At 36.0% G+C, this 24,863-nt stretch overlaps 1 protein-coding gene and 2 long non-coding RNA genes across 27 annotated transcripts in view; all 3 read left to right on the forward strand.

Moving 5' to 3' along the window:
* Positions 1–24,863, forward strand: part of LOC120477782 (adhesion G protein-coupled receptor L3) — a 375,074-nt gene that overhangs the window by 175,316 nt on the left and 174,895 nt on the right. For all 25 annotated transcript variants that reach the window (XM_039669601.2, XM_089125499.1, XM_089125755.1 and 22 more), the window contains one exon: positions 18,079–18,188. In XM_039669601.2, coding sequence (XP_039525535.2) covers positions 18,079–18,188 — 110 coding nt within the window. The remainder of the gene's footprint in view (positions 1–18,078; positions 18,189–24,863) is intronic.
* On the forward strand, positions 4,014–5,891 carry LOC148998338 (uncharacterized). Its single transcript, XR_016149063.1, has 3 exons — positions 4,014–4,320; positions 5,160–5,306; positions 5,743–5,891. It is a non-coding gene; the product is annotated as an uncharacterized LOC148998338 (long non-coding RNA).
* LOC148998339 (uncharacterized) lies at positions 6,332–7,414 on the forward strand. Its single transcript, XR_016149074.1, has 2 exons — positions 6,332–6,507; positions 6,661–7,414. It is a non-coding gene; the product is annotated as an uncharacterized LOC148998339 (long non-coding RNA).

Here is a 24,863-nt window from a genome sequence, read left to right on the forward strand (position 1 = left end):
TAACACAATATCGATATATTTTTAAAAAAAGATACGAAGATAATGACAAACACCCTAACAAACTTACAGAAATTTTAACTAATTCTGAAATGAAAACAGGAAATATACAAATTAAATCTAATTCGAAATGTAACCAAAGACTATAATGGTAAATTAATGATACTAAAATTGTTTATATTTGTGTCTGCAGAAAAAACTAAAACCAATTCAATTTCTTGGAAGTAACAACCACACATAGAAAAACACATTAATATTTTTACGTGTACCAGTCCTGCAACTGTACTTTATATATACAAAAAAACGTATGTTGCCAAGCCCTAGAATATTTCAGCATTTCTAATCTCTAAAAAGTGAAGCGAAGGGCATTCTGTGTTATTGTTGAGGGTTCAGCATGTCTAAATTTGTCCATCTGCGTGTGTGTGTCTCACAGACAGCACCAATAAATGCGCATGTTTATCATCCAGACCCTCAGGACTGGACCAGCGCCACACTGAGAATGAATTAAAGGACCCCTAAAGCCCACAAGGTTCATTTTGCCAAGCTCCCGGAGAGAAAACACACACACACACACACACTGCCTCGCAACACAGCACCATTTCAACACTGTGTGTCTCAAAATATAGACAGGACATGAATTTGTCCTGTCCAATGCAGAACACAAATAAGCGCTCTCTAAATGTTTGGGCTTGTCAAAATGATATCTGGAAAAAAAATAAAAATACGTGGCACAAATTGCTGTAATGTTGTGCAAATTGATGGTGTGGTGTTTTTGAGCATTACTATCATTTTTAGAGAAATGGTCTTGGAATATGTTTTCATTTTATGCAACACTGTGCCTATTTATTTGTGTGTGTGTGTGTGTGTGTGTGTGTGTGTGTGTAGGTGTGTTTGCACAACAGAAGCTTGCTTTATTATTTTTGGAGCATATCACAGCACGAGTCTAGTCTACCGCGGCAAGAGATGCATTACACACACTAAAGTGCACATATATGCATATGCAGACACACACAATCTCCCCGATGTGTGTGTGTGTCTTTGGCTGAGGTTTGGAGGTGTTTGGCAGTCAGACGGTTGGAAGGCAGGAGATGGTGATCATTCACTCAGCAGGGAAATATGATGAATGAAAATAGATAAAGACAACAAACACAGTATTTTAGGATGTATTGTGTAGGATTAAGATTTAAACTTCATATTTTAGGGTTATTGTCTTGGGCTAGGGTTTATTATGTAGGTTTTATGCTTTTTTTAGATTCCGTGTTGTGGAGGTTTTTGGATTTAAGGTGTTGCTGGCATTATTGTGTAAGCATACCCTTGTTAAAAATATCTTCAAATCTTATTCAAAATTTAGACTTGATTTACTTGCAGAAACAGTAATATAACTATTAATGAACTAAAAGACCACGTAAGTGCACTTAAAGAGAGTGAACTTTTATGATTATGCTTCTTAACACAGTCCACTTTTAAAAGACCACTTTGACAAAGTTCTTCTTTTTTGTTTACAATCATTGTTTTCTTTATCTTTTGTGATGCTAGTACATTCATTTTGATGTGTTGACTTCAACATATTAAACATATATGACTTTAACATATTAAAGCATACAAATATATATATATATATATATATATATATATATATATATATATATATATATATATATATATATATATATATATATAGTGTGTTGTAGGGCTGAACGATTTTGGAAAATAATCTAATTGCGATTTTTTTAACCAATATTGCGATTGCGATTTAATATGCGATTTAAAAAAAAAAAGTTACATTTACATTTGAAATTAAGAAACCATTTACAAACTGAAACAGGAAGTGCTTCTGGACCAGTGTTGTTTACATCTTGTAAAATGGTCTATAACTGGCCGTGTTTACATCAATTTCGCGTCATAAAAGCATTTTGACATGCAAGTACATTTACCAATGAGTCGCTCACGGCCGCATGCACGAGCGCTCTTCACAAAGCACGCGTTAGTATTTTAAAATGAAAGCAGCCTTCTCAGTGATTTTCATGGTTTTAATATAAGCCAACTGCATTCCAAAATACATAAATAATGCCTCTGTGAAGCATTTGTAAAGAAAATACCCGCGGGAGAGAACGCGCACTGCAAGTGTAACGTTATAACATCAAGCAAAGCGGCAAAACCTGTTCAATGAAGCCCGCGAATGTCCTTGTAATTTGGTTCAACCCCGACCTTTATAAAATAACGTTACTATGTTTTGGAAGGTTCGAGCGGTGTCGTGTGTGTGAGTGAGGAAGAGAGAGAGCGAGAAAATAGAAGCAAGCAGATTCAGAACACGGTTCGTTTCTAAAGCACGCGCAGCGTCATCACGCATGTGTTTTTAAAAACTAAGCTCATACTCGATTCTGAAATTCTCTGAATCGATCCAGGATTGTTGAGGAGAGGCGAGAATAAATAACACAATAAACTGTTCTTTTCTGGACGCCAGACCGCGTAGCGTGGCAAGTTGATGCTTTATCTTGCAGACTGCTTTTCTCTCGCGTGTCAGTGTAATCGCAGCTCTTGCGATTACAAAATCGCGTTTCATCATATCGCGATTTTATCGCAAATGCAATTAATCGTTCAGCCCTAGTGTGTTGTTGGACGTAAAGTTATGTATATTTTAAATTCTAAATTTCAACTGAATTACAAATGTGCAAATACAAATTTATTTAAATGCATGTTTTAATAGTATAAAAGTATTTTTTAGTTTGCCATGGCATCGTACTTTAACTCAAAGACAAGAAATGAAATGAGATGTTTAATTAAGTTAAGTGGGTCTAAAAAGCTAATTGCATTTAATATACATTGAAACTGTAATATATTTTCATTTAATTGCAATAAACATTCAAGTAAGTGTCCGAAAACCTTACATTCATTTCACACTTAAGTATATTCTTATAAAAAGTCATTTAAAGCATACTTATTTTTCACAAGGGTAAAGTTTAGGGTTAGGCATTACTAGAGATTTAGTGCTAGTTGATTTGTATACAAGTTTATAGACAAAAAATAGCAATCAAATCTAGGAGATTTTTTTCATCTTCTCATAGGGGGAAGACCATGGGGTTCTTGTTTATAGGGCTTAGGCTTCTAGGTTGAAGCATTGTGGTTCAACAGAAGGGTATTATTTGGATCACAAACCCACACAAACATCAATATCCTCATTTTTTCTTTTCTCTCGTCTCGGTCTCATGAGAGTGTTGGAAACTGTAAGTATAGTGGTTTTGTAGTAAAAGGCCAGCACACAGACACATGCACCCACAAACACATTCGTATATTTGTCTTGTAATGTGTCTGTTCCGTCTGTCCTCTGTCCCAAATTGAAAAATTGCAAGCAATGGATTTACACTCCGACATGAATAAACTGCTCTTAACGTCAACAATCCAGGCAGCTGACATATCAACACTCATATTTTTCCTAAACATTATCAAGTGTGCTGTTATAGCCAGCAGCTATGAGTGAGCCGGCAGATGGAAACGCTAACTGGCCCTTATTTAAATGTCAGCCTGCTGACGGACCTGTGATGGCAGCACTAACAGCTATTTGACTTAAACGCTTGCTTTCTGAATTCCGATTATTGAGCGGATTGCATTTGTGTGCCTGCGGAGAAAAATAAAACCAACACAATTTCATGGAAACTATACTATAATCAAAGAAAATCACATTCATAGTTTTACTGAATCAATTCAGAAAATTAAATTGAATTTGGTGAACTGATAAAATGTACCAGCCCTGCAACTGTACTTTATAAAGAGTATGTTCAGGGAATTATGAAGGGATTTTTTGCTGTTGAGAAATATTTCACATGATAATTATCACCAAATAATAATACATAAATAAACATTATATTTATTATATTCATTATATAACATTATACATTTTTCCAGTGTGCTAAAAAATATGGTAAAATAAAATATTTTTTAGGTTAATCTTAATATTACACTGTAAAAACGAACTTTTTGGTGTAGTAATATATATTAAATGAATCATCATAATTTTTACTTAATAAAATTAAAATTCAATGTGAACTAGAATTTTCTAAGTAAAATTTTAAATATCTACGCGTTTAATTCATGTAATAAATTAACTGGTTGGAAAGAGTAAATCTTATTATATATTTTCTTGTAATATTTAAACGTTTTATAGTCCCTTCACATAAACATAGTAATTTTAAGTAAATTTTAATAGAAAAGCATAGCGCGTTTGAATCCGCACATGCGCGTTTGGACAAGTCTAACTGCGCACTTTGGATCTGAGACGAGACGAATTGGCGGGCTGCTGCGTGGCTGCTTTCTGTCGTGTTTGAGGTAAGTTTGTCTTTCTGTTTTACATTTAATAAAACATGAGTCTGTGTGGGTTTTGATTGATGATTCTTGTTTATTTGACTCAATAAACATTAATGCTCACCTTACAACATGGCCTCATATTAGTGCAACGCGTGTGGGTTATCCATAACAGTATACTGTATCGTTAACCCCCTTTTCACTTCCTAACGTTAACGTACATTATTTATATTGAATCGGAAGTTTTCAATAGTTTTATAGATTCACAAAGAACTGTTTTTCGTGTAAAAATGTCAAACTAAGTAGAAATTAGTAGACAATCTTTACCGTTTTTTAACTGCTAGCTAGCTAAAATTGGGCCTTAAAATTACCAATTTAATGTCAACCGCTCTTAACGTTATACTGTTGACTATGGAAAAGTTTGAATGCTCTTGCTGAATATTGTTCAGGATGGAACGTTTACACATAAAGCTATTTTTTTTTTTTTTCAATCACACTAAATCGTGCATAAATGAGGTCTTAAAGTAAGCAGGGCTGCGTTTCTAAAATCATCCTGTTTCTAAAAGTTGATTGTAGAAAATAGAGATCGTGAGTGGCAATCATGGGCAATATTAATATTGACAACAGTAACTGATTTAGCACATGAAAAAATAAATAAACTTGAAATGTACTAAACTGAAAGTTAAAATTGAAATGCCAAATTAGTGTTTCTCTTTTGGATTTGCACATTACAAAAGAAAGTGCTGGATTGTTCACTCCACTGTTGATATCTACAGTCCTTGTATAATTAACCCTTGCTCCCTGCATCAGTCTATTTAACCAAATTTCTGCTGTTGTACTCTTGAATCATTTTGTCACATTAGATCAAGGAGGAATTCAGGAGAATCGATCATGGGGCAGAGATTCATGTTCAGACTTGACCAATGCACATCAAGACTTATTGCCCTGATGAAGGCCATGGGAGGTGTTGTGGGGACCAACTGAGGCCATTTCTGGACAAACTGAGTCAGGTGTGTTTGATCAAAAGTGTGCTTGTTCACATTTTTTTAAATAAGATATACTTAATGTATTTCTCATACATGCATGTACATTTATTGTATAGCTTTTAATACAATATAGATTGCATTAAAGTAGCTTTACTGTATTAAACAGACAAAAGTCAAAAGTTCAGAAATTTCAGTAATTAGAATTTTAGTCATAAATTACAACTTAAATTTCAAATATTAAGAATCTGTACTGAAGATGATAGAGTTTCAGCGACAGTTCTGCTTTGGCCAAAATGCAAGGCAGACAGGAACAGGAAGTAGAGTCACTTTGCTCTAAGTACTCAAATCAGTCCTTGCGCATGAATGCTTTTGTGTTCTCACTTGATTTCATGATTGTATTTCATGATTTGATTGTATGAATAAAAGGTTGTGTAATGGTACAATATAAATCTGTTCACAGACACAAAGCCTTGAGATGGGAATCAGTTATCCGCAGCCTCATTCTCTACTTTGACGATAAAGAAGATGATAAACTGTGTTTTGAAGATGAACAGAGTTCTGACGGGCTCGGGACGACATGAGGGTGAGTCATTAATGACATCATTTTCATTTTCACAATCACGAAACGTCGCCATGGAAATAATAAGGAGATGTATTTTAAAATGAAAGTCGCACACTGGGTGGTCAGCTAGAATATTTTAAACTTGCGTGTGAAAGGTTAAACAGAGTCAAATTTATTTCACAGAAAACTGCACTCCAGTTTATAGCACCCTAAAAAGGATAGTTTACCCAAAAATAAAAATTGTCATTGTTTACATTGTGTAAACATTGTTTACACTCAAGTTGTTCCAAACCGTTGTGAGTTTATTTCTTCTGATGAACACAAACAAAGATATTTTAAAAGAATGTTGGTAATCAAATGACGGTAGCCATTGACTTCCATAGTAGATTTCTAATGGCTACAGTCAACTGTTTGATATCCCATTTTCTTCAAAATACAATGTATGTATGATATACCGTCCTTGTCCAGAAAAGGTAATAGAGACATCATCAAAGTAGTCATGCAGTGACTGCAGTGGCTCAATTTTAAGTTTATAAAGCGGCAAGAATACTTTTTGTGCGCAAACATAATGACTTTATTCCACTATTCATTTCATGAATTCATATGCATAATGAAAGCATAGGTGCACTCGAACAATCATTCATTAAAACGCATAAAACTTTAGTTTACAAAGACGTGAAACTCACCGAGTGGTCTGGGGTGTTCACTGATATGCTCACACAAAAATCGCTGTAAAAGATGCTTTCCAACAGGTTTTATCGTAGTTTTTGTCCAAGTCCATTTTCTTCCTGTTTTCGGTCGAACTAGATAGCTAAGGATCGCGCACGCAAACTCGAACTAGATAACTAAGGATCGCGCACGCAAACTCGAACTAGATAACTAAGGATCGCGCACGCAAACTCGACAATTGACTACTGTGGATTTCGACCAAAAACAGGAAGAAAATGGACTTGGACAAAAACTACGATAAAACCTGTTGGAAAGCATCTTTTACAGCGATTTTTGTGTGAGCATATCAGGGAACACCCCAGACCACTCGGTGAGTTTCACGTCTTTGTAAACTAAAGTTTTATGCGTTTTAATGAATGATTGTTCGAGTGCACCTATGCTTTCATTATAAAGGTGGGGGGGTGCTAACACAGAATCCAAAAATTCTCGTGACCGGAGCATCTGTCTAAAAAACAATCTTAACTATTCTATTTCATCAGGGACGATCTTAAAACAGGGCTTTAATTGTAAAATACCGAACTTGTCCTTTAATGCAAGTCAAATAAAATAATTTAAGCCATTATATTTTTGTTTCTCAAAAGAATTATATTTTTTCTTCTAAATTGTATGCAGGAAGACAGCGGCAGTGACATCACTCAGCACAGCATTAAAATACTGGTCGTTCGTGGTGCTGATGGAGAAGATCCAATCGATGTATCCATCCTTTTTGAAGGGAAGGAAATGCTGGAAGCAGCAATACCGTAAAGACAGTTTTACTGAATGCACCTGTGTCAAGAGATGACTGAATGTCCATTCTTGTATGAACATTTTTGATGACTGAAAAATAAACTGTTTAATTGAATTTTAGTTGTGTGATTTGTGAAAAATATTGAGAAAATGATTATTTATTTATGTTCATGATTATTTATAAAAAAGAAATTATCAATGTTTAAATGTTTAAATATGTAGTAAATGAAAATCTCAACAAAAAAACTTAAATAATATCTACTTATTTTACTTCATTAAATGGTAAGATTTACTTAAAAATTTCATAAAAGCAAGCTTCCTAATTTAAAAACAATAAATAAACTTTACTTAATTACTTTAAATAGATATAGCTTCTAAATGAAATGTAAATGGGTATTTTTTACTTAATTTCTTCATGAGAGTTTTGTTCAATACTAAGTAGATTTTACTTGATAATGGCACGCGAGTTGTACTTAATATTATAGCAGTAAAATTTACTTAAAATTTACTTGTGCAAATTGTTACGAGGATTTTATTAAGTAAATCTTACAAGTAGTTTTTTTCAGTGTAGTTCAAGTTTTAGTAATTTTGTTATGCATTTTTTTCTTCTATTTAGCTTTTTTTTTTTTTTTTTTTTTTTTTAGTAATTGTATAAGTACTTAACCTTATTTATTTAGTTTAGCTGCCAATGCAATAGGGTTGGAATTTTCAATTCCAACTTCCAACTTCAATACGTACCTTGAAAAATATTCAATTCTAAATATTCCATACAAATTGCAAATTATAACACAAAATAAATAAAATAGAAAAATTACAAATAAATTAAATGTCTTTAAGTTTTTTCAAGTGGATCTAACAGTATATTCAGGTTAGAAATGCTACAGAAAGGAAAGTAATCAAATATAAAATAGCACTGCATAGTTTTCATTGCAAAAATGAAAAAAAAAAGATTAATGCTTAAAATTAAAGTTACAAAAGTTATTCAGTTAAGAGCAGTAAGTGATTTTTTCTTTGTCATTTGTTCTTTGATTAACATTAATAACCAACAACAGCAGGTTTATTAGGCTACTGTCACTTTAAGAGCTTATGCAAGGATCCAATATACTGGTACACAACATGTGTTTTCTCTCAACTATTTATTCCCAGCTTTCCTACTCAAACAGTGGTGCGTTTGCTTGCAACACCAAGGTCATGGGTACGATTCCCAGGAAAAGCAAGAACTGATAAGAATTTAAATGTGTACCTTGAAATGCAGTGTAAGTCGTTTTGGATAAAAGTGTCTGTCAAATGCATAAATGTAAATGTAGTGTAAATTTACTTTCCAAAACGGACTCAGCAAAACAGGCATTTTGACTTAACTTTGTATGTATTTGACCATTTAAGCACAATACGCCACAGAAAAGAGGTAAATTTGGTACTCGCGAGCTGTTTGAGAGGCAGCTTTATATGCGTGCTACTTCCATGGCAATACAAGGAGCGAATGAGATGAGATGAAATGAGTCAGTGTGTGTCAATTCACTGTCAGAGAGGAGGGAGAGCGAGAACGTACAGCTGGTATCTGTACATTGATACGACAGAAATGAAGTATTGGAACCGTTTTAGATATTTCAGTATCGATACAATGCAACTTTTCATATTTTCGTTTACATTTACGTTTTTCATCTTGTTCTGAATGATGGATAAAAACTGGCATTTTTTGGGCCAGTGCCCCCTATCCATTATCCAGATCTACGGATATGCGGCACCTGTTCCTTCAGCAGAGCGGTGAACCCACGCTACCTGCCAACCAATGCAGGGTACCATCAGTGGCACATGTGATAAGAAGGTAAAGATGGGAATTGATTTCTCCTGTAAACAAGCAGAAAGCATGTTAAAAATGGTCGGGCTTCCAGATATTTAGAAAACTAAAATTCCTCTGCCATCTCGTGTTTGAGGCCCTATAATGGACATAGGCCATCGGCAAGAGCGGTGGTTGTCTCGTCCAGCTGGAGTCTGAATGGAGTGTCCCGCAGGATGACACATAGCTGCTCCTCTGTATCTGCAACCATTTCATTTATCCCGCATGCCACAGTGTCATTGTTGAGAGGGATGGATTTCAGCACCTGTGTGGGATTGCGGTAGAGACCTCTTTCATGGCAGGGAGAACCAACTTTTCTCCAATTGTTAACGGCTGTCCACATTCGGCGATAGGCAAGATTTTATATGTCCATATAAAATCTTGCTATATACCGGTTTAAGATGGCGACCTCATTTCTCAGTGCCCAGCAGCTAATAGGGCGTCTCTATATGAAGAGTTCAGATGCAAAAGCCTCTAAGTGCCATTTGAAATTTTCTTCTAAAATATTCATTTTTGTCAAGCTTGTATATTTAAGTTCAGTAATTTCACTTAAATGGCAATGAAGATTACCTATTAATTGTCATTTAAGTGAAATTACTGAACTTAAATATACAAGCTTGATAAAAATGGTCATTTTAGAAGAAAATTTCAAATGGCATTTAGAGGCTTTTGCATCTGAACTCTTCATATTATATCTATGGGTACGACAATGTTTTTTATTCACGATCACAAGATTGGATAGCAACTAAATGATGCGCATCAGAGGGGATTTAGATGTGGGTATACACGTATACTCCATATACATCCAACGCACATGGCCCCCTTTAGCGTCTATATGAGACGTATATATATATGGGCCAGAAGGCGCCTCCTAGTGGTCTAACCCTAACCCTACCCCAGACCTAAACCTACCCATAACCGAAGCGTGTCATATTGACGCTAAAGGGTGCCATGTGCGTTGGATGTATACACATTGTCAAAAGCGTCACTATGTGATGCCTTGGGATGAGTATGCGTTGGAAGAGACTGCTGATGTTTCTGCTACCATGTTACTCTTTTAAGGCCTGGAAGAACGGACAGTCCTGATCTGCCTTGCCTGGGTGGATCTTCATAAAGTGCTCCTTGAGACTTTGAAAAAACTTGTTCATATAGTGAACGCATTGGAAGCTGTGCATTGGTGGGAGAAGGTTTGAAATGATAATTAAGCTATTCACTGGAATACTGTCTGCATTTTTTTTCTTGTTCTGCCCTGCCATTTTGCTTAAAAAATGTATGATAGTGTATTTGTCCAGGCAAAAGTAGAGACATATTTTTTTTTAACTGATAAGTGACTAAATGTCACAGATGCTATTATATTTGGAAGAATAGGAATGCAGGATTTGTTGTGACACTTTATAAACCAAAAGAATAAGGAATAGCATAAATCAATTTAATTAAAACATAAAAAATGTAAATGAATAAGTCATTTTAAAATAGACAAATGTGTAGACATTTAAAATTGCTGTGCAATTGTTGTTTTATGTTTTACTTTATTTGGCAAAAAACACGACTGTTTTTATTGCGAGTATCCACAAAAAATAGACACTTAACATGATCTAATGATATACAACACTTATATGTAAGATCACAATCAACAGAGTATTTTGAGTCTCTTTTGCACTGATAAGAAAAAAAGCGAGCCCAGCATCGCGCCGGCATGATAGCCGACCCCAGTGGGTTAAAAATAAATAGACATATTAGACTGTTTGTTCACATGTTTAAAACATAGTTTAATAAAGCCAACATTTATAAACATTTTGGAAGTTTTCTTTATCCATGTGAAAATCTTAAGATATGCTATTATAAACTCTTGAAGAGGCAACAAATGAACTTCTGACTCTCTCCCATGCCACTTAAAATAAAAAAAAAGAAAACATTTTGGCATTAGGCATTGGCATTAGTTAATGCCTAAATATGTAAAAGTTTTACCTTATAAATAGAATTTAGTTTAATTTATTTTAAAAAATGTCGCCGGAGTGAATGAGAACATGATTTTATATATCCTCATGATTTTATATATTATATTAAAATATTTGAAAATATAGAAGTAATTCTTAAGTCAATACTTTTTTAATGGCTTGTCAACTTTCCATTCCTCCGCTGCGTGATTCTTGCCACCACCGTATTGTTGTCAGCGCAACACATTTTTGCACACGCGAATGCTGATTCTTGTCAGTGCTTGGAGCACTGGTCTATGACTGGAAAAGAGTTGTTGCAAAAGAAACGATACATAGCTTACATGTCACATTATTTTAGAATGTTGTCAGGAATTATTTTGGAAGTAATTACGTGTTTAATCTTGTCTTGCCTGGATCTTTGGGGTAAACTCGTGAAAACCTGGACACCCCCTTTCAAAAATCTTGCTTCCAACACACCCTGTTGTTCTCTGACTCAATTTTATTGTATTACCAAAGACAATTTTACCCTGACTTGGCGGTGTTCATTTTGGACCCTGTGTCCATGTGTTCTTAAAGGTAAATTGGATATCCATTTAAAGATTTGTCTTAGTGATTCATTTGATTGGTGAAGACATTAGTGGATACAACTAAAGCAGAACATTACTATTCCCTTTCCAAATCTATACTGATTTATCAATTGGTGTCTTTTGAAAACCAGTTCGCCATGCTGACTGTGTTCTCAGGAGTGGAAAGCAGTTAGTTGGAAGGTAAAGAGTTTGATATGCTTAATGGTGGTTTGATAATTAGGATGTTTGCCGACACATGGATAGATGGAGGACCGTTTGTGGCTTTAATCGATACTGAAGCGTCCTTGCATTGATTTGTGTCATTCTAATTTCCTCACGGTGCACGGTTTTGTCTTGGAGGTGTTTGCATTTGGGCTTCACACGGCTGTGTGTTCTCCAGAGCATCGGTTTGGAAAATATCCCATCAGCGGCGGAGAAATGCAGTTGTCTGTGGTCAATCAGAGGCCTTGAATCCAGGATTTGCAGTGTAATCCTCATTGTGTTGCATAATTTACTCTAATCTAAAACAAATCCTCTCGATCCCGTGCTGAAACCTGATTAAATTCTGAGCTCGACCTCACCTGACCCGGTCCGGCCACAAAAACAGGTGTTTGTTTGTGACGGACAGAGCGGATGCATTGGGTTGGCAAATTCTCTGAGGGTGGATGAATTCTGAGCGGATTTGCTTCGATCCTCTTAAACTCTGATGAATTTTTATCTATGTTGAATTTGAAAATTTTAGTTGAGAAATGTATGTTTTCTTTTGGCACAATCCTTCCTCGTAACATGCTCCAACTGGCATCATAAAAAGACCCACCATAACTCACTATATTTTGACAATTTTTTTTCTTAAACAACGACTACATGAAGAAAAATACATGAGTAGCTTTATGCAGTCATTTCAGAAAATGAATTGGATGAACTGACATGTACCGGCCATGAAACTGTACTTAATAAAATTAATGTTAAGGGATTTTTTTTTTTACTTCAGAGGTAATTTTGTTAGTGTTGTTCATATTTTTAATGTGAGAAATATTCCAGTTATGTCACTAAATAAATCAATAAAAATACATCTTTATCGTAAATCAAGCTGATTGTGTATTCGATTTTTCTTTTTTCAGTTCTCATTTTAATTTAAGTTTTAGTAATTTTCTTATGCGTTTTTGTAATTTTTATTAGTTTAGTTACTATGCAACTTTAATCAAAGTTTCAGACTAGTAATTGTAGTACAAAAATGTATTTATTTCGGTTAGCTGCCAAAGTAACATTTCTATTTTTTTTTTCTTTTTTTTATTTTAATTTTTCAGTCCCGGCTGCTTCAAGGCAGACTCAACACCATACATTCACATATCCATAAGTTAAGTTAACATACAACAATCTAAAACAAAGGGACGTTATTTTTGTGCATTAAAGAGTCGTATAGTAGCTGGTTTGGAGGACTTCCTATTGCACATTGGTGTTATTAGTCTTTGACTGAAGGTGCTGTTTATCACCTTCAGGTGGTGGATTGGGTGTGCAGGGTTGGTCAATATTGATCTTAGTTTATTTAATGTTCTGGCCTCTGCCATTGCTGAACCTTCTCTAGTTCAGTCCCGACCACTGAGCCAGCCTTCTTGATGATCTTGTCCACTCTGTTTCTGTCTGCTGTGCAGGCGCCGTCATCCCAACAAGCCACAGCAAAGAACAGAGCACTGCCCACCACTGTTTGATAGACACTGCAGAGCAAGGGTTGACAGATATCAAATGACCTCCTTAAAAAATAAGTTGCCCCTTGCGGTACACCGCCTCCATATGGCTCTTCCAGTCCAGCTCACTGTTAAGCTGCACACCAAGGTACTTATAGTGGTCACCAGCTCCACCTCAGTGCCTCCGATGGTAATAGGTGTTGGTTGGATCCTACTCCTCCCCCTCCTGAAGTCCAAAACCATCTCCTTGATTTTTGTGGTATTCAAATGGAGATGATTGTTCACACTCCATTGCAAAAAGTTGTCGAATGCTACTCTGTACACCTCCTCATCACCTCCTCTTATAAGGCCAACAACTGTGGTGTCATCTGAGAATTTCTGCAAGAAGCATCTGCCGGTGTTGTATTGAAAATCCGCTGTGTGGCACCCCTGTGCTGCTAAGAACAGTGCTTGAGACACTGTTCTGCTGGCGTACATACTGTGGTCTGGGGGATAAATAGTCCAAACACCACAGGACCAGTGGTGGAGCCACCTCCAAGTGACGGAGCCACCCAAATATCAAGCAGCACAACTCTTTTCAACACGGATAATATTAAAGTCCCTGTAAAGTCAAAATTAAGTATGTGTTCTGAGTCTGTCATACCACAGAAAAATGTGTTATTAGCCACCCAGCCAAATTTGAATGATAAAAAAAGCCGGCAAGTACATAAAATAAGCTATCGAAATCATGAAAAAAATGAGCAGATTCTCTGCTCTCAAACGCTGGGGCGTGTCCGCTGAAACCACGCCCACTAGCAGGAAAGCTGTTGACGGTGATATTAGCTGATTAGCTTTTGGAGACGGGAGGATGAACACTGAGGCGGGAGATCGTCGTTTCGGCCCCGTTCACCAGTAACAGCGGATTATCAGTGAATCCCAGTTGTCTCTGAGGAAAGTTTATTAAACGATCCAGTGTAAAACGATCACTACAGCAGCAGGTGTTGGGGGTGATCCTTAGCTTTTCATCAACAAGGTTGGCTCTCTAAAAACCTCTTCTTGATGTGATCGTTTTTAGGGGAATTTAAATGAAGATACCGATCTGTTTTGTACATGATAGGTAGTAGCCCATGCATGTCCGTGTCAAAGGCATAGCTAGCTAGAAAACTGTAGGCTCAGCTGTAGTAACTAATAGTACTGACAGTCACTCGCGATTGAGCGGTGAATGTGCTCGGGGAGTGTGTGTGTGTGGAGAGGGGGAGATCAGACTCAGTGTCATTAAATAGGGGGGTGTCCAGCAGCTCATGGGCTCCAGTGCGTCATCGAGCCCTGTTTTAGCCCCGCCTAATTAATCCGTAAAATTGCAATGGTGAAAAACTGTTTAACAGTCTAACTCCACATTTCAGTACTTCACAGTTCACAGTCTTTGTAATATGTTTTAGCAATACATATGTAACATTTATAATGTGTTTAGAACTTTTTTGTAGAATTGCCTTTACAGGGACTTTAAGCAATGCTTCTTGAGCAGCAAGTCTGTATATTAGGAGTAATTTTTTTTCATCACAAGAATACATTTTATTTTACAATATATTCACATTTTTAAACATACGCAGCCTTGATGAGCATAAGAGACTTTTTTTTTAAAAACAAATCTTAATTATTTCAAACCGATAGTGTACTGTATGTATATTTTATTTACATTTTCTCTTAACTTCAAAAAAAAAATCATATAATTTGTACATTTTACTAGTATTGCAGATTTAAATTCTAACAAGGCAGAGAGTATCCCTGTTAAGTTATAATTAGCGTTAAAAGGTGTGTTGGGATTCCTCATTTAGATAGCTAAGTAAAGGTGTATTTGCATAATGAAATGGCAGTAAATGCGTTCAGTCTGATTTTGCACATGGGTGCTTTTGTCCTCTAAATATTAGTCACAGTTTCACATGCACACTGATCCACAGACTCTGATGCACTTTGCACAGAAATACACACTCAAGTTCTTTGCCACACACACACACACACACCCCGCCACTCAAAAACCATTTGTTCCCCCTCATTAGCCACATGCTAACTGTTCAATGAATCAGCCTCGAGTGTCTCAGGTGTTACTTTCATCACACGCTGATCTGCTGACATTATTCTGACATTGAGCTTCATGGAAGATTTCATCTTTAAAAGATCGCCATGATTCTTGCAAAACTCGATTTGAATCTTTACCGTGGCACATTTTCGCGGAAAACTGGATATTCAGCAGAAAATAATGTATTGGGCGGATCATACCTAATAATCTATGATACGGTAAAATTCACCGTACAAATGTGTCATCCAGTACAGATTTTGCTGCACTCTTTTGCGGAAATATATACATAGCTATGATATGTCATCATTTACTCACCCTTGTGGAAAAAGAAGTACCCCTTAGCAGACCTTTTTTAAGATGATGGAAATAATATTTTTTAAAAGAGTATATTTCAAGGGAAAGTTGACACAAAATTGAAAATTGTCATTAATTACTCGCCCTCATGTCCTTCCAAATCTGTTAGAGCTTCATTCATCTACGGAACAATCTTTTTTTTAATCATTTCAAGCCCCAGAAAGATAGTAAAGACATCGTTTTTGTAATCAACGTGACCAGTGGTTTAATCTGAATTTTATGAAGCGACATAAGTGCTTTGACATAAGTGCTTTGTTTGTGAAAATAAATAAATAAAATAATAATTTACTATTTTTTTCCCCCAAAACATTACTTTGCAATGCACGTTATGAACCTGCACGGCCGCACGCGCATGTGTGTGAAAGAAAATGAAAAACATAAAAGCTTCTACAAAGGCAGAATTTTAACATCATGATGTCTTACATGATGTGCGTCATAACAGTTATGTATATTTTGCTGAAAAATGATGAATAGTGTGCACTAATGAACCACACTAAAAGCAGAGACATTTATTAAGTAAATGTCCTTTTTGATTTGATGAAGTCTTAATTGTATGAATAAATTATAAAAATCATCATCATCACTCAAATTAGATATTCTGAAGAATGTTGGTAGCCAAACATTTGTTGGGCCCCATTGACTTAGTAGGGTTTTTTTTTTTTTTTTTGCTTATACTATTGAAAGTCAATGTCCATGAACCAGGCCTGTCGCCAAGGGGGGGCATTGGGGGGCAGTGCCCCCCCAAACGACTTACTGTGCCCACCTACGCATGAGCTTGACAATAGATGTTACTATGTATATGCTAATAATTATATCGAGCAGAGCTCGATCTTTCTGCATAACTTATCTCACAGGAACGGTAAGCTCTACAACGGTAGGAATGTATAATACATTATCTTCAGAAATGATTTAGAAATTCATTATTCAACGCATTATTACACAGAACGTAACTTGAAATATAATTATTTTCACAAATGACTGTTAAAACATCCCAAAACAGCACCCAAACCTTGCAAAGACCTACCTCATTAATTATTCACATTCAACAGCCAATGGCAAGTCTCCAGCAGCAGACCTTTCAATTTGTTATTTTTGTGTTAGTATTTTTACTTCTTCAAATTACAATATGCAGTTTGTGTTTAAGGATAAATAAATAATATAAACAATGCAATTTATTTAGTTGCATACAGTATTGTTTATACGTAATTCCTTTGCGCAGCTGCGCAGTGCATGCGATGCGAGAATCAAATTCTGGTGGTTTTGTACATAGTCTATGGTTTTGTACGCCTACAGCAAAGCTTATGCTAAGTGGTTTAAAGTTTCGTCGTTGACAAAGACGACTTTTGACCAACAACAACGTGCGTGGAAACGACTCTGGAGCTAATTAGATGGTAGGAACAGACAGTATAATAAAAGTAAGAATAGAGAATTTGTCTGCTACATTGCTAAATTTGTATTGCAGTATGTTATGCATTGCTTTTATTATTGCTGTATTGTTGGTGGAAACCAGGTGCTTTTGTGACTCATTTTTATGAAGTGTAGAGTCATAAATCAATTTGGTTTTGGCGTAGTTTTACTTAGTTTGGACTTTGGACTAATGATATTACGTTGATTGCGCCTTTTACAAGAAAGCCACTAGATGGCACTGTGTTGTGTATGTGACGAACTATGCAGATTAACCAAAAATATAGGCTACTAGGCTAGCAAGCTATATGTGGAAATGACGTTGAGATCATAGAGTGAAGTATTTTATTTAAATAAAATGAATAAAACAAGACTATTGTGGTCTATTTTAGTTGAAGCCTAATATGGGTTGTTGTTTTGGTCTGTCTCAGATCATTAAAAAAAGTGTGCCCCCCTATGAAAATTAAATGCCCCCCCAATTGGTTTGTTCTGGCGACGGCCCTGCCATGAACTGTATGGTTACCGACATTCTTCAAAACATCGTCTTTTGTGTTCAACAGAAGAAAGGAAATGAGTAAATGATCTTAATTTTTAGGGTGAACTTTCCATTTAAGTGCCATATTGAAGATTTAACTAGATTTTGAACGAAAATGCTTGTGTTGCTTCTTGCAAAAATGCTTGTTATAGCATACTTAGGGACGTTTGATGGATACCGCGAACGGTTCTGGACAGTGACTGGCCCAAGTCAAACGACCTCAAGTCTATATTCTGGTTTTGTGGTTCAATCCATCCAAAATCTTTTTTTTTTTTTTTTTTACTCAAACAGTGAAGGATGAGTTACAGCACGTGCCAAAGTGCATTACTAAAGGTTATACGTAAAGGTCAGCAATATCAATGATCCCACTAATGATCATTGTTCCATCTGTTTGTGTGTTTTCAGGTGTAATAACCGGACGCAGTGCGCAGTCGTGGCTGGACCGGATGCGTTTCCTGATCCCTGCCCTGGAACATACAAATACCTAGAAGTACAGTATGAGTGCGTCCCATACAGTATGTATCAGAACAATATTAACATCCCTAAATCCATTTTTTTTTTTTCAGAGATCACATCACCCTAAACATTACAACATAGTTTTTCTTGCAGCTCAGTGGGAAACGTCAACGTAATAACTGATTTATTCCCTTCTTTTTCCCGCAGTTAAAAGTCTCTCCTTCATTTGAACTCATCCATTTCTATCTGCTGTATGTGTGTGTGTGTGTGTGTGCGTGTAAAAGTTTGTGTGATGACTTTGGTTACTGTGAGCTCTGTGATAAACTATGTAAGTGCTGCACTTTGTCAAAATGAGTAAGTTGCCAGATAGCTAATGATAGCGTTTGGCCATGATAGATTCGCTCTTCTGTATCTTTAGTTATGAGAGCGAAGTGTCGCATCCATCTACCTGCAGGAATACCTGCGTACGAGCTGTGCTATTTACTCTGTTAGCTTTTCTTTACGCCCGTCTTCGTCTTTACTGATAAATGAAAGCCGCACCAGCTTCACTGTTCAGTGAATTGAGTTTAATTGTTGCAGATAAAGCTACAAAGGAAACAAGGAATGTTTTATGTCAGCTTTTTGCACAAATGCAGGGGTTTACACAACCATTCACAATTTTGGATTCAGTACAATGTTTTTTTTTTTTTTTTTCATATTTTTAGTCAGCAAGGGTGCATTAAATTGATCAAAAGTGAAAGTAAATACATTTATAATGTTGCAAAAGTTTTCTTGTCCAAATGAGATCTGTTTTTTTTCCCTTCATCAAATAATCCTGAACATTTTTTAACCACGGTCTCCACAAAAATATGAGCAGCACAACTCTTTTCAACATTGATAATAATCAGAAACACTTCTTGATGAGGAAATCAGCATATTAGAATGATTCTGAAGGATCGTGTGACACTGAAGACTGGAGTGATGATAATGACAATTCTGTTTTGCATCACAGGAATAAATTACATATTGTATTACTATTTAACTGTTTTAACTGTATTTTTATCAAACAAATGCAGCCTTGGTGAGCATAAGAAACTTCTTTCAAAAAATAATCTTAATGACCCCAAACTTTTGAATGCTAGTATTAGGGTTGGGTATCGTTTAAATTTGAACGATTCTGATTCCGATTCCTTGTTTCGATTCCGGTTCCTAACGATTCTCAATTCCGATTCTTTTAAGAGGCAGGGTCAAAAAAGTTTAGCTAACCTTGCTAACCAACGGTCTTTCGGAAGGAAATAATCCTTTCAGAAGGAAATACTCCTTCTGTCACAAATACTCCTTTTGTCACAAATTTTGCATTTTGCCGAGATTTCGTTATTTTTAGAAAAGTGAAGCCACACTTTGGACCGCCGACGTAAGCTACTCATGTTCGACTCGCGCGGTTATGCCAACACTTCCGGTAGACGCTTCTTCGTTGGTGTTGTTCAGCGGTTTCTTCTTCCGCTCGGCGGGCTGTGAATATCGAAACTAAGAATCGAAATTTTAACTTTTGAACGATTCCGGGAAAAACGAAAAGTTGGTCCCGGTTCCAATCGATACTCGATTCTCGATACCCAACCCTAGCTAGTATATGTTCTGAAATAAATAAATACCTCAAAAATATTTGGGGTGAAATTTTACAGTCATGTGAAAAATGTATTTAAAAAAATAAATAAATAAAAAAATCAGTCCTGTGAATCATTTACCTAGTCAACAAAAATGTTTCTATTCAACACAAAAGTAGAACATTGAAGAATCTTCATTTAACTTTTTTCCATTAGTAAAAAAAAAAAAGAAAGAAGAAAAACAGAAGATAAGACATCATAGCATTACTCTATATCGACTCATGCACTAAGTCTTTTATAAAACAACCATGACCTCAGAAAGCATGGAATTTAACAACTTTTATTGTGGTTTTGTACTTTTCTTTTAGTTTGGATGCTATTCTTAACTTTTGTTACATGGAAATTCGACAAATTGTGGATTTTTGCATCTAAAACATTTGAAATGTAATGCCAGTAATTCAAAATGGCCAGTGTTGGGGGTAACGAGTTACAAAGTAACGAATTACAGTAACAATATTTCTTTTTTGGGTAACGAAGTAAAGTAACGCATTACACTAAAATATTGGTAACGACACTACTTTACTATAGGAACGCGATTTCCTGCGTTACCCAACCCGTGTTTGCCTGTGTGGAAAGTTCCGTCTAGTGGTGCGTGCGCACCGTTGCCATAGAGTGGCATAGCTGCCGGTGTGAAGGAGAGAGGGAAGTGAAGATGGAGACACATTACTTTCACATTACTTTCAGTTTATTGCTCGAAAGGACAAAAATATTTGTGTGAAATGTAGGCTACTCTTGTAAACCCTAAGATTATTACTTGTGACATTAGAACAAAATATGTGGATATAAAAACATGTATATAGGCTATAGAACTAAATGAACGATCACTATTTTCTAATTTCACTAAATATTTCATTAAGTTTTGTGGATATTTTATAAAACATGGATCTTAGGCTCATTTTGAAAACATAAATAACTGATTTAGATGCGCAAACTGGGTGCCGTTGCGGAGATGTAGGCTAACTTACATGCTAGGTGCAAATTCGGCTTCTTGAAGTCGTTCATCCTCGGATGCGACACCACAAAAAAGCCGTGCACTTCAAGTGAAATGGGGTCTTGCGCAACCGCCTACACCACAATGACATCATTTTTGCCGCACGCACCTTCACGCTCGTGCGGACGCGTCGAGTATAAACAACTCTCAGAACTCTTGGATAACACAAAACGAAATGAACAGGATTGTTGCAGGGTTCATTGTAGAAGACATGCTTCCCCTGTCGACCATTAATCCCCAAGTTTAGGTTTAGAAAATGCATTTTAAATTAAGGTTAAGAATTTATGGGATAAAGTAACCTTTATTTTATTATTTTTCATTGACCTCTTCATTTTTTGTTTTGTTTTTTATTGCCATGAGTCGAATAAAAAGCTGGTTTTGTTCTCAGGAGAAGAGTTTTATTCTCCCAAAGCAATTGTACAATAAGGTGATGATAGGGCAAAAAGTGATGATAGGCTATGATGTTTGTCCGTGTATCTACACGGTAAATTAAGAAACGGGAAAGTAAAGTAAGTAGTGAAGTTACTTTTCCAATGCAGTAACTAGTAAAGTAATCTCATTACAATTTACAGAAGTAACTAGTAAGTGTTGGGCAAGTTACTTTTAAAAAGTAATTAGTTACAGTTACTAGTTACTTCTTCCAAAAAGTAACTAAATTAGTAACTAAATTAAAGTAGTTACAAATTTTAAAAAGTAATTAGTTACTTAAGAAAGTAACTATTGCGTTACTTTCAAGTAAAATTAAATTTTAAATGCTCAAATGTGACCCACCTCTACCCCTATTTAACGGAACTTAAACACATGTGCATGTTCAATTATTTATGAAAAATCTGAATTTTATAATGAAATGGACACTTAATACAATACATTAACAGAAACATGAAACATTGTACACACATCTAAAAAAATGTTGATGTGGGACAAAGTGAGAGTAGCCTCCAATCAAATGCCATGTATGTAGATATTATGTTTATATAGTGGATCAATGCAAATAACACAATAGATGTTTGGGAACTTTTGATATTTATTGCCCCTCAACAGGCCACAACTGGGCAAAATTAAATTAAGTTTGTTAAGCTGTTGAGTTATATGTTCTCATTAACTATATTATTTTATGTTTCTTACTGTTATTTTGTTTTTACTTTATGCTATTTACTGTTACTAAAAATGTGCAAGAGTTCATTGTGCGCATGTGTGAACAAATGGGGACTTTTATTTTGACTCAACTTGTGTTCCTTCCTTGAGATGAATGTCGTGCTGCTGCTCCCTCGCTCACTGATGTTATGCCAGCGCATTGAGACGAAAACTAACAAATAAATAACACTGAGAAATTGTATCTGGATTGTTCTTTAGAGGATGGATCATCGCAACATATTGTGCATGGACATGACAGACGGAAATGAAAACTTAACATAAGCAATACCATTTAGAGAAGGCTACTTTTGGATTATTTGGGCTCGTCGGCATACCTGTCTCTCGTTGACTGACTGGCTTGTGTTATTCCTTGTGTCCGTTATTCCTGTCCGACTATGCGTTATGATGGGTCGTTCGCAATTCATGAGCGTTAGCCGATAGTGATGATGGGTCGTTCGCGGAGGAGCGTAGGTGATGATGGATCGACTCGTTCGCGAATGAGCTTTTGATGGGTCGTTCGCGATTCGCGAATGAGCCGACTCTTTTATTTGAACGTCGGGAGCTGGCTCGCATATCTGAAGAGCCGACTCTATTTTTACAAATTTAGCCTATAGAAATTAAATAATTATATAATAAAAAGTGAAATATTATAGTCAAAGTCATTTAAAGAGCCGTTTGTGAGCCAAAAGAGCCGGCTCTTTTCAGAGCAGAGTCAAATGCTCATCACTACTATGCGTGCTTTAGAACACCCGCCCAACTCTACCTCTGATAGGCTTACAGTGACAGTTTACTCTACCTCAGGCAATCGTCAGCATTTATGCGCTTGTCTCGTGCTCAATGGAAGAACAGTAAAAAAGTGTGCCTCTCGCTCAGAGATCTAGTTGGTCTGATGAAAAAAAAAAACAGCTTCATCAGTTGTTATAGTAACGGGACGCATTTTTGGCAGTAACGGTAACGGCGTTGTTAAGATGAGAAGAGTAATCAATTAGATTACTCGTTACTGGAAAAAGTAATGCCGTTAGTAACGGCGTTATTTTATAACGCCGTTATTCCCATCACTGCTAGTAACTAATTACTTTTTTTTTTTGAGTAACTACCCCAACACTGAAAATGGCAGATTTTTCACTTTTGTGTGAATGATTCCTTGAATATCAAATTGTCAATTAACATAACACAAACGGAACAACTCATCTGATGGCTTGAATCCTCAAAGTCTCACATGTGTAATTTAATCTGAATTATCCAGAGGACGTTTGAGATGCCGTTTATTTGTCACTGTCAAAGCTCATTCACGAGTGTTTATGCCAGAGAGACACGTCGCCTGTTTGTAATAATATTATCAGTGACAAATGCACCTTAGCGCATATTAAATCTGTCATTCTGCTGCCGCATGAAAGGAAAGTGAAGAAGGCTTGAAAGGCTTGATGAAGAGAGGATCAGATAGTGGAGAGGCTAGATGAATGAACTCGGTAATGAAGAGGGAGAAAAGGGCGGAGCTTGTAATTGAAGAGCGAGGCGGAACACAGCAAGTTTACCTGGAAAATACCTGGGGAAATCTACTGCATTATACGCTCAAAATGTTGGAGTTGATGAGATATTATGATGGTTTTAATTGAAGTCTCTTCTACTCATTATGCCATTGAGAAGATCTGTTTGATGAAACCTGAGAGCTTCTGTCCTAGATACGCAACTGACACTTTAGCGCTTCAAAAAGTTCATAAAAAGATTGTAAAACAAGATGCTATAGTCCATTTTTTTTGAAGAGATACGATCACTTTATATGATGAACAGATTGAATTTAGGGTTTTATTCACCTATAAACATTCATCAACTCACACATCAGATTTTGTAAAGCATGTTTGCTTGACGTGCGAAAACCAATGAGGTTTTTTCTCGTGTTATGCAGCACGTTTGAGCTTCTGCAAGAGCCAATGAGGGTTTTTATCTCGCGTTATGCAGCACGTTTAAGGTTCTGCAAGAACCAATTAGTTTTTTTCTCGTGTTACGCAGCACGTTTGAGCTTCTGAATGAACCAATGAGGTTTTTTCTCGTGTTATGCAGCACGTTTGAGCTTCTGAATGAACCAATGAGGTTTTTTCTCGTGTTATGCAGCACGTTTGAGCTTCTGCAAGAACCAATGAGGTTTTTTCTCGTGTTACGCAGCACGTTTGAGCTTCTGAATGAACCAATGAGGTTTTTTCTCGTGTTATACGCAGCACGTTTGAGCTTCTGCAAGAGGTTTCTTCTAGCGTGTCAAGCATGTACGGGTCAGCTTTATGTCTGCTGATCAATGTTTATATGTGAATAAAAGCCTGTTCATCATATAAAGCGATCGAGTCTCTTCAGAAAATTTGGACTGAACCACTCAATTCATATGGATTGGATTACAATGTCTTTTTGAAGTGTCAAAATGGTAGTTGCGTAGCTGTCAACGGAGGGACAGAAAACTCTCAGATTTCATTACAAATATATTCTTATGTGTTCAGAATATGAACAAAAGTCTTACGGGTTTGGAACGACATGAGGGCGAGTAATTAATGACCCTTTTAATCCATCCTTACTTACTGACACAGTAATTCGTTAAAAACAATAGTGTAAATGCAATACAATCATTTCAAAAATAACTATTTTTATTTGTGAGATGAAACTCACTGAATTAAACATGTAATGTGTGACACATGTAATGAGGTCATGTCATAACAGTGCAAACAGTGCTGCATAATGCATACTGTTTCGCACAATATTCGGAGAATAGTTGTGTTCAGTATGCTGTGTGCACAACACGAGTGCATACGAGAATAGTATTTACTAAAATGTGCCATATACAACAGAACTTTGAATAGTCTATCTAAGTGTTTTTTTATCAACTTTTATAAGCAATATCAAATTTGATTTATTGTTGCAACAAATTTTTACTCAACTTACAACAATGTAGCTTGCTGAAGTTGGAAATATTTATTGATTCA

This window comes from Pimephales promelas, chromosome 1 (assembly GCF_988280905.1).
Source record: "Pimephales promelas chromosome 1, fPimPro1.hap1.1, whole genome shotgun sequence".
In the NCBI taxonomy this organism is placed as follows: Eukaryota; Metazoa; Chordata; class Actinopteri; order Cypriniformes; family Leuciscidae; genus Pimephales; species Pimephales promelas.